A 15825-nucleotide genomic window follows, 5' to 3' on the forward strand; every position below is an offset into this window, starting at 1 on the left:
CCAATGCAAAAGTTTTGGCTTGAAAGAAACACATCCACATAAACTTAGTTGTTGATTTGTCCAAATTATGTAAGTCAAAAGGATTTATTTGAATCAGAGTTTTGTTAAAATAAAAACATGCATTTTTACATTCATAGAGTCCAGCAATTATTGGTAATGGTTCTAATCTAACAGTATAGATTGTATGTATATATAAATATATATAAAAACACGCACGCACACACGCGTCAATAACCGCTTTCGATGCCCAGAGTGACAAAATGATAGTCGGTGTCCTGCCACACTGACATACATTAGTAGTCGAATCAGCTCATTTTGACTCGAGTGTTGTTTTATCACACTGTCTCCTACAGTTTCTTGTTCAGTGGCTCTTCCTAACTTCTCCTTTTTGTGGGTAGCGGTTGAAAATAAAAGGAGGGGCAGGTAAAATCCCACTGGCGCTGTAGATTGGACAGGCTTTAAAGTCGCAGGGCCAATCTCTCCATGCATATCGAAGACCAGCTACTTCATCAGTGGGCGGACACAAGATGGCAGATAACTGGACAATGGTCGGACCCCACTTTGTGATGGGAGCTGGAACCCAGAGGGACTTAGGTCCGCATGGAGCTTGAATCCCAGAGCAACAGATCTTTATTAAAAAAAAGATGGGCATAAGTCGGCTCAATTGTTTAATGAGCAAGAAATTAGTTTGTCTCAGAAATGATCACCCAACATCAGCTACGACCAATGGTTATTTATGAGTAATAGGTTGATATGCAGCTAAAGTAGTGCTACCTAAATAATGTGTGATATGCCACCACTGTATGTACGCAGTTAAACATACTATTAAGGTAAACTTGTATTTACTTTGTTATCCAAACTGATGGGTGATTATAGGACAGAAATCTAAATTCACACTGACTACACTACTGCCAGCCTTACCTCAAAGATGTCTTTAGACGGTGTGACAGAGACTGACTGGTTGTAGGTGATGTTGACATACATTCGTGAGGACTGGATTTGGTTGGGGAAAGGTCCAAGGAAGGGTACGTCTTTTTCGTTATAGGCCACTGCCCTTGCTCCCAGTGTCAGTCTGTAGGCTACATCCTGCTTGTCCCGGGGATGGATCCTGGGGGCAAAAAAAAAAAAAGGCAGCTCATTACTTCCAAAAGCAAAAGCACGTCACATCATCAAATTTGCATACTTTTAATTAAGACAAAAAACAGCAGAAAGCAGTTTCCCTGTTGGTTTTTGGTACATCAAGAAAGTCAGGTAATGCTAAAGTTATGACAGGGACTTACTGTGTTTTGGCAGCATATCAGGGGCAAGTCTGTGAAATATTTTATAAATGTCTCTAATCTAACCCATGACTAACTAGGAGTCAGAGCAGAAATGTTTGAACCGATCCGACCAGAGCTTTTTGCTCCAATTAAAATGCTTGCAGCAGCATTTTTCTCCTAAGCACACTCTGAAGTGACATCAGGTCAAATCTATAATGGTTGAAAATAGCACTGACCTTCTGCAGCACATCTCTGAAATTTAGAGTTAGGGTTACATTAAAATTCCAACGTATGTCAGGCTCGATCACATCTACTATCTCACAGTGTTAATTAATGCCCCTAAAGGCTAATAATACCTGCATGTTCTTAACCTATACTAAATGAGAATCACACAAACAGTAGGTATAAGCAAATTTTAATGCTTTTTGGTGTTGTGAAGATTTCACTTGCTATGAATACCCGGATACAGGATCCTTACGTGCCATAGGGTGATGTTTCATCCGGTAAATCCATAGCCACAGCCATGAAAGTTCTCTGCATCCATGGGTTGGGGACAAAGCCAAAGTCTGCTGTCTGGTGCCAGCGGATGTTTGGAAAGCCATCATCTGTGGGGCCTTTTTTGTAGGTGGACAGCTGCACACAGAGAAAAAATCATGGATAAGATCTTCAATAATGCAAATGATATTTGCAAAGGCCGTCTTATGTTTTTATTTCATCTACATAGCAGCAGTACAGTAGCATGTCCTTCTGGTGATACCACTATGGACACTGAAGTCAGAAAATATAAATTTTTACTGATAGTGTCTTTTAAAAGTGCAAATTAAGACTTGCACAGCAGTGAATGTTTTATGAATGTTTGTTTTTTTCTTATCATCTGCACTTGTTTCTATTACTGAAATACAAACAGTGCCATACCTGGACAAACCCAAAGGGGAAATCAATAGCTGTCTGCCTCCCTGAGCCCTGGTGAAATGCCATCCTCCAGTCATCAATCATAGCAGGGAAGGAACATTTGTACTTGTCCTGATGATAGTCTGCATTTGCCTCACCTGAAAGTGTGAAAAACCTGATACATGTGGTGTATTTAGCTATACAGGCATGCACCTGTGATACCTGTGCAAGTAGCCCTACTGTACCTTGGTACCAGATGGCTCCTTTGATGGTCATGTTGAGCAGTGGGTGGATCATTGCATTCCACAAGACAGAATTTCTGTCTTTAGGGCTGAGAAATTTTAACATGCAGAAAGTAGTAACAGTGCAGTTAGTGCCAGCTAGCTTTTCTTGGTTATTGCACACCAGAAAAGTTTGTGCGCTTGCCTGATAACAGAATTACCATGCATGTCAGATGGCAGCTTAGCTGAATTTATATCTTTACCTGTCTCTCGTTTGCTCCAGTCCACACTGCTGCAGAGCTCTTGAAGACGACCAGGCTTCGACAGGCGTGCCTCCCCAGCAGGACTCCACCAGTCCTATGGGGTACTTCAGAACCTCGTACATGTAACGTCCAAATAGCCAGCACACTGCAGAAAACTCACTCAGATTCCCTGGAAATACACCTGCCTGTTAATTGATCAATCAGTAGAATGCGAGTTGGTTCGCTCATTGGTTGATATTTGTAAGATGTTTATTTTATCAAATGTGAGTACACTATACAGGTCTATATTGTCCTATGCTGTAACCATTAAAAAACAGTAGTTCAGATTTAGGAACACATGCAAAATATGCATGTTTCGATTCCTATGACTGGTTTAGCCGCAGGTCAATACCCCTGACCAAAAACCTTGGCTGAAAACAAGTCTTTAAGCAGTTCAGTGAATAAATAAATAAATCCTTGACTCACTTGCTGTGGGCACAGTCCAGGGAAGTTCCACTTGAATCAGATCAGTCAGCTCAGTTTCAGACAGGTTCAAGGCTACCATAAAAGTCCTCACATGAGGATACTTCGCTGCGAGGGCCAGCTCCTCTGATGCATTGAAAATCTACTGGACAATGAATAAATGAATAACTGAGAGAGTTCATTAACAATAAAATTAACAATAAAATATGAAAAAAATACATACATATCTAGTAAAATGGGTTTTTTTGGTCTAGAATGCCTCATGCCATAAATGTATTTGTCCAACCTTTCTGACCATTATAGCTAAAGTAGGCCTTTTTAGGTTTCACTCCATGTCAGATGTGGGTACTCATCTTTCTATCCCTGATACTGTTCTTTGAAACCAACTGTGATGCACTAGACCAGAAATAAAGTTAACTTAATTCATGCTGACCTCCTACGTTTTGTGTGCACTATAATCAAAAGGGTTTCGATTCAAGATGCAACCCTAAAGACAGGCTTCTACAGCACATTTACTGTATGTTAGCATGAACCGGCTTATCAGAAAGACAAACAGCTGTACATCTAGCGCAGCCTACCTGTGATGTTTTAAAGTACATGTTGCTCTGCCCTCCACACAGCCAAATATCTCCAAACAGTACATCTGTCAGAGTGGCCGTGCTGCTCTGAATGGCTGCTGTCACATTGTAGGGACCACCAGCTTCGACAGGGTCAAGGGTGACTCGCCAGACACCTGTATACGTGATAGACTTTTTTTTTTTTTTTTTTTTTTTTTTAAACTGTGATGGTTGGACAGCTCAATAAAAGAAAATAAGTGGAGACAGATTTTTAAAAACCACTTCTATCATTGGGACACCCGAGATACGCTGTAGGAAAAGGTGGATGCAAGTCAGTCTTGATATTCTACATACAGTGGTAGAATTAACAGCTGATGGGGTGCCTCAAAGGAAAAGGCAAATCAAAAAATGTGATGACACAATACTCAAGTTACAAATATAGAAAATGATTGAGAGACAACTTTTGAAACTTCCAAACCAGTTTTTTCAGGCCACATCCTAACTGTCCTAACAGTGGTTATACAACATGATCCCTAAAACAAAACTGGGGTCTCTATAACATCTGCCCCTGTCAGGATCACTGAGTTTGACCTCTGCTGCCTTCAGGACCATGCAGATGTCAGGATAGACTTCCCATCTGACAGCAACTGGCTGTATTCACCTTTCGTCACAGTGACCGGTGAGGTCTTCTGTTTTATTGGTCCTGATAAGGAGACGGTGACCTGTGCACCCTCAGAGCCGTAGCCCCATAGCACAGCTCTCTCTGGAGACTTTTGCAGCACCATGTGGTCTCCATAGTAGGAGGCAAAGCGCAGGTTCCCATCTACACACACAGACAATTACATTATTCCCTTTACTACAGCAGTGCTTATAAAAACTGTGTGAGAATTGTTTAGAAAGAAAATATTCGTTTCAATTCTTCTACAACGCAGTTTAATGCTGATACACATTTTGGCACAGTGGTGTACTCACCACAGCTGCCAACGGGAGTTAAAAAAAGTATGTAAACAACACACAGTGTCACTACTGCCATGACAAGAAGACAAACCACGTTAACAAAAAGCTGAAAGGCTCTGCCATGCAAACTCACGCCCGATAGCTACCGACAGAACGTGTAACGCTCAGATAACTAACTACCTGACTAATTAACTAACACTTGAGTGATTTCTGAGCAAGTTAAGAGGAAAAATAAGGGATTTGAGTTGTTCCGGTGACGTCATCTAGAGGCGCAGCCGGCCGCAACCTTCAAAATAAAAGTATAGAAAGATTAAATGTGTTAAAATTAGGCTTATTGAAATCCTTTCTCAATATACATATATATATAACTTGTTATATTACAATATTTACTCCAGCCCTATTTGTATTCCTGTATATATATTTTTATATATATCCAAATTCTATGAACTGTTTTAGTATACATTTTCATTTTTTTCAAGTCTGTCTCAAAATAATATTAATATGCCCATATGTACACTCCCAGAGTTATAACTTTTTTCCTAAAGCAGTTTCAGTTAAACAGATTGAGGACAAGCAGTCCTCATTTTGTGCAAAAATGCATTTAAAAATTTAGACTGAATCCAGGTCTAAATCAGACAAATCAAGTGGGTATCTTCCAAACTTACAGTCCTTTTACTGCAAAGTGCCCTCTTTGTTTTACTATTCATCTGCTGCAACTCAGCAAGGAAGCACAGGCCAGCGAAACAAAAGAAGAGAAATTTTGCATTAAAAAGGCCGCAACTTTGAAGGCGCAGTTTCTCTTTAGCCCTATTTTCTTCTGTCTTAGTTGCCAAATTCTGTGGGGAAAGTAAATCCTCACATAGGCTAGTCTGACCTGTTCTTTAAAGCTGCATTAATTCATTTTACCACTTGTTGGCAGAAAAAGTCCTCAACAAGCTGAGAGACACACGAATTTACAGTCAACAAATGCATACAATTGGCTTTAGCAACGGACATTGAGCCATTGAGCCATTAGCATCAATTTGAAGCCTGATCTGATGAATGCAATAATCCCTCTTCTTTTAGCTGTTCTGGTCTCAACCAGCTACTGAAAACATTTCATTCTTTAGCTTCCTAGATGTTCTACATTTTGGCTAGACCGCAACACCAGGGCACCCTAAAAACATGTCCGTGACTGACCAGCCTAGTGTTGGAGTTCCCCCACTGGCTGTGGCTCTTTCTAAAGGAATTAGCACAAACAGTTTCTATTGCATCATCAGGGGGGTGTTTACAGGCAGTGTTTTCTTTGTCGCTAGATTTACTGACTTTTAAGACCCCTTTAGCGACTTTTGTTTACAAAAGCACGTAGCGACAAATCTAGTGACTTTTTGGGTAAACCTTAGCTACTTTCTGTAGAAGATAGTCTCCAGTATTGCCCCACGAGCATGAGGTGGCACTTTCCCTCCGCAGGCACACCTCTCTATGCGTCTCATTCATTTGACCACACGGTAGCTGACATAGACATGAATTAGCCTCTAACTTTCTCTCTGAGTGGTAATTTTACAGGTAAATATAGCATCACACATCACAGCATAGCCATTGTCTTTAACTTATTTGTATGATGAATTTGTCAGACAACGTCACCATTATAAAATCAAGGTTTAGCAGTGCAGAGCAGCAGCTTGGAAATGGCTTGGAAGTGATTGCTGGTTAACATATAGTCTTAATGGGCCGCATTTCAGTCACAATTTCATACTTGTTCCATTGTCTGACAACAGAAACAGAAAAACATGTAAATGAAAACAAATTTATTGGGAATTCCGCTGTATTAAAATACCTTATATGTGAGCACAGAGATTAGGAGAGAAGTGAGGGCGGTCCAGCCATATACTTGGTTTTGACCTAGTCTTGTTTCTCTATAGTTGTTAACTTATTGGGTTAATTTGAATTAAATTGCAGAAAGTTTTCCCTGGAAACACACGGTTGATGAGAGTGTTGCGACCAAACTATACAGTAAAAAGCTGGAAGAGACTCAATCTTCCTTCTTGTTGCAGAGTTGTATAGTAATGCTCTGTGGATTCATTACCCAGAGCGACACCTGTAATATTACACCTTATCATTTTGATGTTAAGATAAAAATATTTGTTTATAGCTTTAAGGTAGAAGAAATAGGCCTGATATTTTATGGGAATGTAAGACAGGATTATTCATTTTACTGGATAAAAATGTTTTTTAGTTGATTCAAGATTCAAAAACGTTTTATACGTTACAGTATGTCTATCACATATTGGTAGAAAATTGTCTTAGGTTAGGGGCTCACGAACACCATAAAAAACCTACAACAATGAAAGCATTAAAAACACCTCGTCTATGTTGTGTGTCCTGTGGTTATTTTGTTCTACTATTTGATAGTGCTCATTATTGGTGCTTATGGTTTACCGAAAGTCACCTCAGTGATGGTGCTGCATGCTGGAGATACTGCCGGTCTTTGTGCATCTGCTCTCCAGTGATTACTTCACTTGTTCAGGTAACGGAGCACAGTATATTGAAAACAGTCTGCAGATACTGTGCCTGCAGGCTTTGGCAAAGCAGTCAATGCTGTTAATTAGGTTTCTTGTTTTGTGTAATGGCAAAAAAAATATGTTTGTCTCCAATCATTTCTCATTCACTCATGATAAAAAAATACAGAAATGTTGGTGGCGTTTGATCTACTGGAAACTAATACATATTCATTAAAACTAAACAAGCTATGCAGTGTTATAAAGTAAATCATTGAATAATTCATATGTCACCAACGCAAAAAATTGTAGCAGTTAATTAAACATGCCCTCTAGTGGCCCAAGAAGTACATAACATATAATAAGGGACAAGATTTTTAAAATTCAAAGAACCTCCAAAATCCAAAATCTGGAGATATTGACGGTATTGTATGGCTTAATTACCCACAAACCAAAAGAGTAATGAACAATGCCTGTAATGCTGTGTACTGTCTGAGGTCTGTCCTGTACCAGGCTGGTTGCTGTGGCAACAGTTATTCAAGTGGTAAAAACCTCTACTGTAATCCAGTGTGGGCTCTTTACTTTTCTTTTCTCTATATTTTAATTTTCTGAGTCAGCCATCCTCGCAAACATAGACAACTCCAGATGTTTTTGAATGAATAAAACTCATATGGGACAAACTTTCTAAGTATAGAAACCAAATCACTTCTCAGCCACATTATGCTATCAGTCACATAATCAATTAAACTTCGGGAACACCAATAATAAAATAAACAAAATAGTTAAGTCAATTTTATTTATACAACCCAAAATCACAGATTTTCCTTAGAGGGCTTAACAGTCTCTACAGCATACACAAACACCCTCCTATCCTTAAACGCTCAGTTAATAAACAACTACAGCAAGTGCTTGTAAAACTTTAAAACTAGTTAACATGATTGCATAGTTTTTCAAATCTGCCCGTCAGATTGTATAAGCTGCACACTGCTGTCAGGTGAATCCTTATGAAGGCCAAAGTAATCAACATCTATAGACTAAAACAACAACACGAAAAAGTGAAAGCAGGTGTAACATTAATTTTCCAAGAGTTTACAAGCCAGGGGTTTATTTACCGAAGGATTTAACACCTTTGCCTGTAGTAAAGACAAATGAACACGCCGTTTTCTGCTGCCATGCTATTTAACACAAACCTTCAACACTTGCACAGAGATAACTCATGATAAATTGTGATATAGTTTATGCAAACTTTAGACCTTGAAGTGATTATTTTCCTTGTGAAATGAAAGCTTAGTTCTTAGGTGGAGCCTGTTTGAGAAAATAATGCAGTAAGTTATCAAAATTATTAACTGAAAATAGCACATTTTCTGTCAGCAAAGTGGACACTGTCCATTTAGAAAAAAAAATATATATATACTAATCATGCTGAGGCAATTTGTAAATACACAAAGGTATCACAAATAAAATCTTTAGGAAATCTTTTAGCATTTCTCTTTGGGTAGTTTTAAATGTTAGAGAGTGCCCCAGTCTTTTTCAACAGATATAAAACTTTGTAAATATTCTGTGAATATTTCTCCAATTGTGTGCTTGATAGAATTTCAAATAATGAAAAAGAGTTCATGTCTGTAAAAGTGCATATAATTGAAAAGTACAATAAAATCAAGTGAAATGGTTTGATTTCAGAAATTACTACCCAAAAAATGACCCATTCTTTTTTTTTCTTTCTCATAGAAAACACAGTGAGTAGGCCATTAAAAAGAAAAAAGGATGGGGTTAAAGCTTAAAGCTTCTGCAGTTCTACCTCAACTATATCCTTCAAATATATATTCAACTGCACAACGCTGTACAAGGATGAAATTATATGTTTTGACTGACAGTGGAGAAAAGGCTTTTCTGTTGTTTTGAGATACAACGTTTTGGCAGTTTTGCTAATAGTGGAAAAGGGAGGTAATGCACACTTTTACATTTCCTCTTTCATAAATTGCATTATAACTAGTGTACATGTAAACAAAAGTTAAAGAACTGAACATGTACGATTACTATATAACACAAAGAAGTTGATAAAAACACTGTATCTGGCTCCTTATGTGCACAGTCACTGCTAAAAAAAATGTTTATTTTACAGGATTTATCAAATGCATCACAACCATGTAGCCTATAAGTAGGAAAGGTTTAAGGACAAGGAAAACATATGGACAACAGACATTTTAGAGCTTTGTGGCCTCTTACACAGAAAACCAAAAAATCCATTTCAGACATGAGAAATACTAACTTGCATATGATAGATGAACATCGACATGGAACAACACCTGCACCTCAGTATGGTTGCTAAGTAATATCACATAACAAGAAGAAAAATGGCATCTCCACAGTGTTTTCTCCATATATGGCTATGGCAGAACAATCCCTTGCCAAGTGCTTTGTCCATTACAGCAGCCTGCATACTTTTCCCAAGCTTAGTTTTCCCAAACCGATTGCACACACACACACACACACACACACACACACACACACACACACACACACACACACACACACACACACACACACACACAACACAACAGAGATCAAAAGAGGTAAACATGTCTCTGAGATTCTCTCTGGAATGGGAAAAAAAAAAAAAATATATATATATATATATATATATATATATATATATATATATATATATGTATATATATATGTATATATATATTTGAATTACTATATCATGCAGATCAAGACCGTATCAGACTGATGTGACAGTGCATTTCTGTATGAGTAATGCTTCAATATTACTACTCCACTTCAGAGTCCAAGCCCATGCTCAAAATTAGATTGCAGAAATTGGGATGAAAATGGCTATCCCTGCGCCAGTGATCCATGGAATGGGCTCTGGTCTGTTCCATCACATTTTACAGCTAATTTCATGTGGTGAAATGAGAGATGCAAATATGTTTGTGGTTTCATGCAAGAACCAAGATTTATGACTGCTGTCTATGGCCCTCATAGGTCTCTTAACACATCAGCTCCCATCTATCATGTGATAAATCTCTCGAATTAGCGCCTCCTTTTAAGTCACTCTGCAGCTATTAGGTGCACGAGAGGAGCCCGAGCCTCTTCTCCTGCAGCCTACACTGCACTGTGCTTTTACACTTTCACGCTGACTGCAACCTAAATCAGTTTACATATGGGACTGCCTTGCCCCATTTATGCTAAAACAATATGCTGAAGAATAGATGTTCAGGCTACTGTAAATTCACACTCAATACAGTCGATTCAAGTATATAGTTTTCATGTTAACAAAAACAAAACACTTTTTTCACCATAAAATGTGTCCTTGTGTCTAATATGCGAGGTATTTGAAATTAAGGCAATGTAATTATTGCATAAGTAATAATTAGACATTTTGAGAAATACACTTATTTGCTTTCAAGGGTTAGATAGAAGATTGATACCACTCATGTCTGTATGATAAATACTGAGCTAGAGCCAGCAGCTGGTTAGCTTAGCATATCACATAGACTGGAAACAGGGACACAGCTAGTTATTTTTGCTAGTTTGTTATATCCATACAAAAGCAAAGTGTAAAAATGTCATGTTGTATTTTTATAGGGGATTATGTGCCTGACTATCTCTTGGCCAGGCGCAGTAACCTCCTGGAGTCTTGTTGTCACTGAAAGCGGAGACTCCTTTTACTGTGTGGCATGAAACTTTTCATCCAAAGGTCTGCTTACACCAGCATTTAAAACTGTGAAATTTCACAGCAAAAACATTTCATTCAATTCTTGGGAGGGCAAAGTAAATGCATTTGACCCGTGAATTTGTGCTGGTGACCGATTGCAGGCCGTCTTGACCTCTTGACAGTACTTACCATTGAGGGAACAGAAAACCGGATAGTCCAAAAGTAATAGCTAATAAGCTATTGTAGCTTATTAGCTGTAGCATCATTCACTTTTATCTGACCTCCTATGCTGGAGTCTAAACTGCTGCACAAAAGGGATAGATGGTACAAATTCTTCCAGTGAATAAACTGTGCAAACTTATTTTCCCGTTTGCAACCGGGCTAAGCTAAAGAGCTAACTAAGCATTAGCAAGCTTGTTAGCTCAGAGAGATTTGTTTTCCCTCCTCCATAACTTTCTATTGAATGAAGTGAACAAAATGGCAGGGGGAAGTAAACAGCACAATAGAGAAACAACAGAGAGAAACTTAGAGAGCTATTGTAACTGACTGGCGCTTACCAGGCTAGCTAGCATGTTTGGCCAACTATAGCACCTCACCAACAAGCCCTCAAAGTACTTCACTGTATCACATCAGTTTCTGGAGCCAAACACTTTGTGACAATGCACAGATCAAGTTTGCAGGGCCACTTTCTGGTGTGATCACACTTTAACTCTTGAAACGAATATGTGTATTTCCTGAAATGTCCTAAAACTATTCCTTTAAACTTATTTTGTTTTAAAAACATAAAAGTTCTGCAGTAATGTTTTTGTCAACTACATCAGTGTATGTGTGTGTATTATATCATATTTTAATGTTGATTTACTGTGAAACAATTATAGTTAACAGAAACCCCCAGTGTGTTCCAGCCCCACATTATCCTGTATCTAGATAACCATACGGCTCATGCAAATGTGACAAACGTTAATCAGCAACAAAACAAATATCCACAGTGACATCCAGCCTCACATACAGTATACCACTCCAACTCACAGACTCCTACACAGATCTGCATCGACTCCCAGCTTTATCAGAGTGTGTACGCACAGGTATGTCTGGCATGAGGTACTTAACATAAAACGAGTCAATTACCTTAGCTGCTGCCTTGCAATCAACACAGCTTCATGAGAAACAGCTGGAGGTAGATGGTAAAGAGAACGGATATACTGCAGATCAGCTAATTCTCTCACTGGAGGCATACACTGTATGCAAAAGCTAAACAGCTGCAGTGGAAAGATGGCTCTTCACCTTCGTGTCACGATTTCTACTCATATTGCAAATGGGAATAAACATAGGAAGAAGTGGAATCCTTGTACCATCATAAACAGAGTGAATAACCAGAGGGGCAATATGGAAATAACAGCAAAACAAAAATGCAAATGCTATAATGTTATTAATGACCTTTTCTATTTCAGTGGCAAGCCATTAGATCATAACACAAAGCCCGCATTGACACAAGCCTGGGAGGAACAATCCTGGCTGAGTGTCACTCTAATAGATGGGAGTATTTGGCTCATCAGCTATCATCATCTTTGCTTTGAAGCAAATATAACATGCTCATTTTTCAAGTAACAGTGAAAGTTGCAATTTGATTGCATTGTTCTGTTTACAGTACAAGTTTATTTCTGTCAAACCTTTAAATGGTGAGGTCAAGTAAGCAGCATTATTTTTTGTATATATATCTTTAGTAAATTAAAATAACTAGGTGATACATATTGAGACTCTTTGTGTACCTTTCCAATCACTGCATGTGGCAGCACATTTTATGATGTATAGGAAGTATGATGATAGGAAAAAACACTGAATGTGATTAAAGGAATAATGAAAAAGTTTATTATTATCATATTTATTTGTTCATTTTGTTTGTTAACCTTCAAGACGAGCTGTGTTGCCAAGCAACCAGTCCTCCTCTCCCTATGAAAACAAAGACTACAGCTCTTTTATATTACCAACAGGACAAGACAATAGCATGCACGGTGACTGCCATATTCAGCTATACCGTATGCAATTAGCTGCACATTGACATTTACTCTAAATCATTATTTTATCTTTAATACCTGCTGTTCCACACTCTGTGGTGGAAGATATGAGGCTGTGTATGGAGTCGTACATATAAAGAGAGACATCACAGAAATGCATATAAAAGTGTGTGTGTCAGGGAGTGTTTCTTGAGGAAGATACAAACATTAAGAAAGTTTTTCTATTTTAGGTGTGTCAATATTAATAAGATTATGAAAGCATTCTGGGATTTTTTTCATTTGTTTGTCTGTGATATGAAATAATAATAACAACTGTGTCTCTACCAAAAAAAGGAAAAAAAAAATCCTTTGTCTCTCATTGAAAACCAACAATTTAAGTGTTTATGTGTGTGAGAGAAAGATCATTTCCTCCCAGTGTCTCCCAGTGGGGCTAGTGTGTAGCCCCACATTCACGTCTCCTGTATCTATTTTCCTTATACATATTGGAACGTCTCCTCAGCTCCTTCATCACTTTGCAATTACATGCTCGGTGCAATCAGTACCTTTACCTTTAATATCACAGTTTCTCTTGATGATTAAAGAGCTTTAAAATAAACAGCAAGCAGACCTGGAGCATTAGCATAATAAATTGTTGTAAAACCAGCTGAAGCAGGTGAAAGACTGGCTGTGTTTTCATTTTTACACATAGGGTCCATTATAGTAGAGATGTCAAATGGACGCTGGACATGATTCAGATCAGCAGGTGGCACTCTTATGACAGGAAAATAGGCACGGCCCTGTGTGCTTTGACAGGATTTGATGATGAATTTAGATGAAGGAAGTGTGCCATACTGAGATAGCTGATGTGTCTGCCTTTTAGTTGATCTTGAGCCATTCAGAGAAGACAAGTACAGTCATCTGGATTATAACAGCCAGGTTTCAAAGATAAGCCCCTTCAGACCAACACAGCATTTTTTTTTTCATTTTATATACAAATGACATGCAAATGCTGTTTGACACTCAAGTACTTTGTTTAAGAGTTAGTGCGTGTAAATGCTATATCCTACTTTTAATGGCCCAGGTAAGCTCCCATGCCCAACAGTGTGAAATCACTTTAACATGCTTGTTGGATATGAAAGCATGAACAAAGAATAGAGTATCCTTCTATCTTTTCTTTACTTTCTGCTGGCCTTCTCATATGAATACATTAATAGCATTTAACGAGGTAGCATGATGTCACAGGGATCAAAATGTGCCTTTTTCACAATATATTGTGATATAAAAGGAGGAGGAGGAGAGTCTATACTGTTGACACAGAGATACATGCGTGTAGAATCTTTACATTAAAGTTGCATTTGATATAATTTTTGTTACATAACAATGGTATATTATTGGATATACAACAGCTGCCAGGATTTAAACCTGTATTCTTAATCAAGTTTGCATATAAAACCACTCACTGTTCATTCTTTGTGACGATGTGACACACTATCAAATAATGGACTCATTACATATTATAGTTTATGAGTTTGCCTTGTAATGAACTCAATAGTTATTACAAATTTATAGCTGCAGCCTTCACAGTTACTTTTTTCTGTGTTTCCATGAATATAAAGGATTGCAGAAATAGTTTTAGCACCTGCATGCACCACAAAACCCCGGTCAGCTTGTAGCAGAATGACAGTTACAAAATCTATTACACAGGTTTTTTTTTAATCTCATTCATTCTCTATGTAGCACACGTGAAATGGGGAAACAGTTGCAGCTTATCAGCAGTAATCATGTATCTATCTGGGCTTATTGAGATCTCAAGAGAGCAGAATTTTCAATTTAAATAAGAAGAAGATAATAATAAAATAAAATTAAAAAAAAAATTATGCTACAATTCCCAACACAATTCTTTGCTGTACGCCAGCAAAGAACTGAGAGCAGCAGGAATATTTGACTCCATCTCAAACCCTTGATGAATTTAAGGCAATAAAGTCCCATAGTGGCAGAGGTCATGCACTGGATGAAATTAGTTGAGTATTTCCAATTTTACCTAGGACCTAAACTCCCTCTGTTAAGAGTCAGGGTCATACATACTGCTGCCCCCTTTGCAGTTTCCTCTCGGTTGAATGCTCCAGAGGCTAGTGGAGCAATTTCCTTCATATTCAATCAAACGTGAGCGAGATGTTAACAGTGGAGCAGAAAGAAAAAACACACTGTGACTTGTCTTGCCCACACACCTCTCAAGATTAATAAAGTCTGTGAACATATAGTTCTTTTATGAACAAAATGCACTCCTTAAAATCAAACTCTGTCAACTTGGCATGCTATCAGTATGACAAAGTGCAAAAACACATCTAGGAATAAGTGCTTTCTAAAGTGATTCAAATGTAATACTATGCAGCATGGGGAGATGCTCATTTTTAAGGCAGTAGTGAAAGGCTGTCTCCTTTAATTTACAAAGGGAAAGTTACACTCCCTGCACGCACAAATTTCCTACTGCATACCCATTTCTGGTGAGATGAGATGGGTGTATGATGCAGAGCAAGAGCGGAAGCAGGGATGTTAATAGCTTTATCTAAGAGACTGACTTTGAACCGCATCTCCTGTGAAAAGGCTCACACTCACATACTGCAGTGTTTCTTGATTTTAATCAGTTCCCGTCAAGCTTCAATATTTTGTTTTTGGTCTAACTGAAATTGTCAGCGAGGAGAGGACATTCACATTTATAAACTAAACTTCGTATTTATGGATGGATGGCCACCATGGCTGCTTACAGGAGGGCTAACGATCTACTCGGCTGATGTAAGGTGCAGCTTGCGGCATTAGTTGATTAGTGTGTATTTAGACCTCCCACAGAGCAGCTTAAATACCGCAAGTCTAAACCACACAGGAAAACAGATTTTTTTATCCCATGCTAATTGTGTGAGCAGAACTTCCATCTTAATGTCCTGTAGAAAATATGGTGAAGAAATAGAAAAGAAGGGCTTTATATAAATTCAGTTTCAGATCGCTATACTGTTGGTCTTCACAGCATGATTGCTCATTTTAACTTTTAAATGGAAGGTAAACCTTGTGATGCATCATTCAATATA

General features: G+C 38.2%; 1 protein-coding gene across 3 annotated transcripts; it reads right to left on the reverse strand.

Annotated features, from left to right (window-relative positions):
* Positions 1-50: 50 nt before the first annotated feature.
* Positions 51-11834, reverse strand: siae (sialic acid acetylesterase). Of its 3 annotated transcripts, none has more exons than XM_040130541.1 (10): positions 11778-11825; positions 4315-4476; positions 3675-3829; positions 3100-3238; positions 2635-2803; positions 2396-2481; positions 2175-2308; positions 1738-1892; positions 922-1108; positions 52-628 (listed from the first exon to the last, which is right to left on the reverse strand). In XM_040130541.1, the coding sequence occupies exons 1-10, from the start codon at positions 11797-11799 to the stop codon at positions 362-364; spliced, it is 1476 nt and encodes a 491-aa protein (XP_039986475.1). In that variant the 5' UTR covers positions 11800-11825; the 3' UTR covers positions 52-361. The 3 variants fall into 3 exon arrangements, with proteins under 3 accessions (XP_039986477.1, XP_039986475.1, XP_039986474.1); XM_040130540.1 differs by lacking the exon at positions 11778-11825 and adding an exon at positions 4626-4882; XM_040130543.1 differs by lacking the exon at positions 4315-4476 and having other exon boundaries at positions 51-628; positions 11778-11834.
* Between the last annotated feature and the right edge of the window lie 3991 nt (positions 11835-15825).

The sequence above is a fragment of the Xiphias gladius genome, chromosome 7 (genome assembly GCF_016859285.1).
Source record: "Xiphias gladius isolate SHS-SW01 ecotype Sanya breed wild chromosome 7, ASM1685928v1, whole genome shotgun sequence".
Taxonomy (NCBI): domain Eukaryota; kingdom Metazoa; phylum Chordata; class Actinopteri; order Istiophoriformes; family Xiphiidae; genus Xiphias; species Xiphias gladius.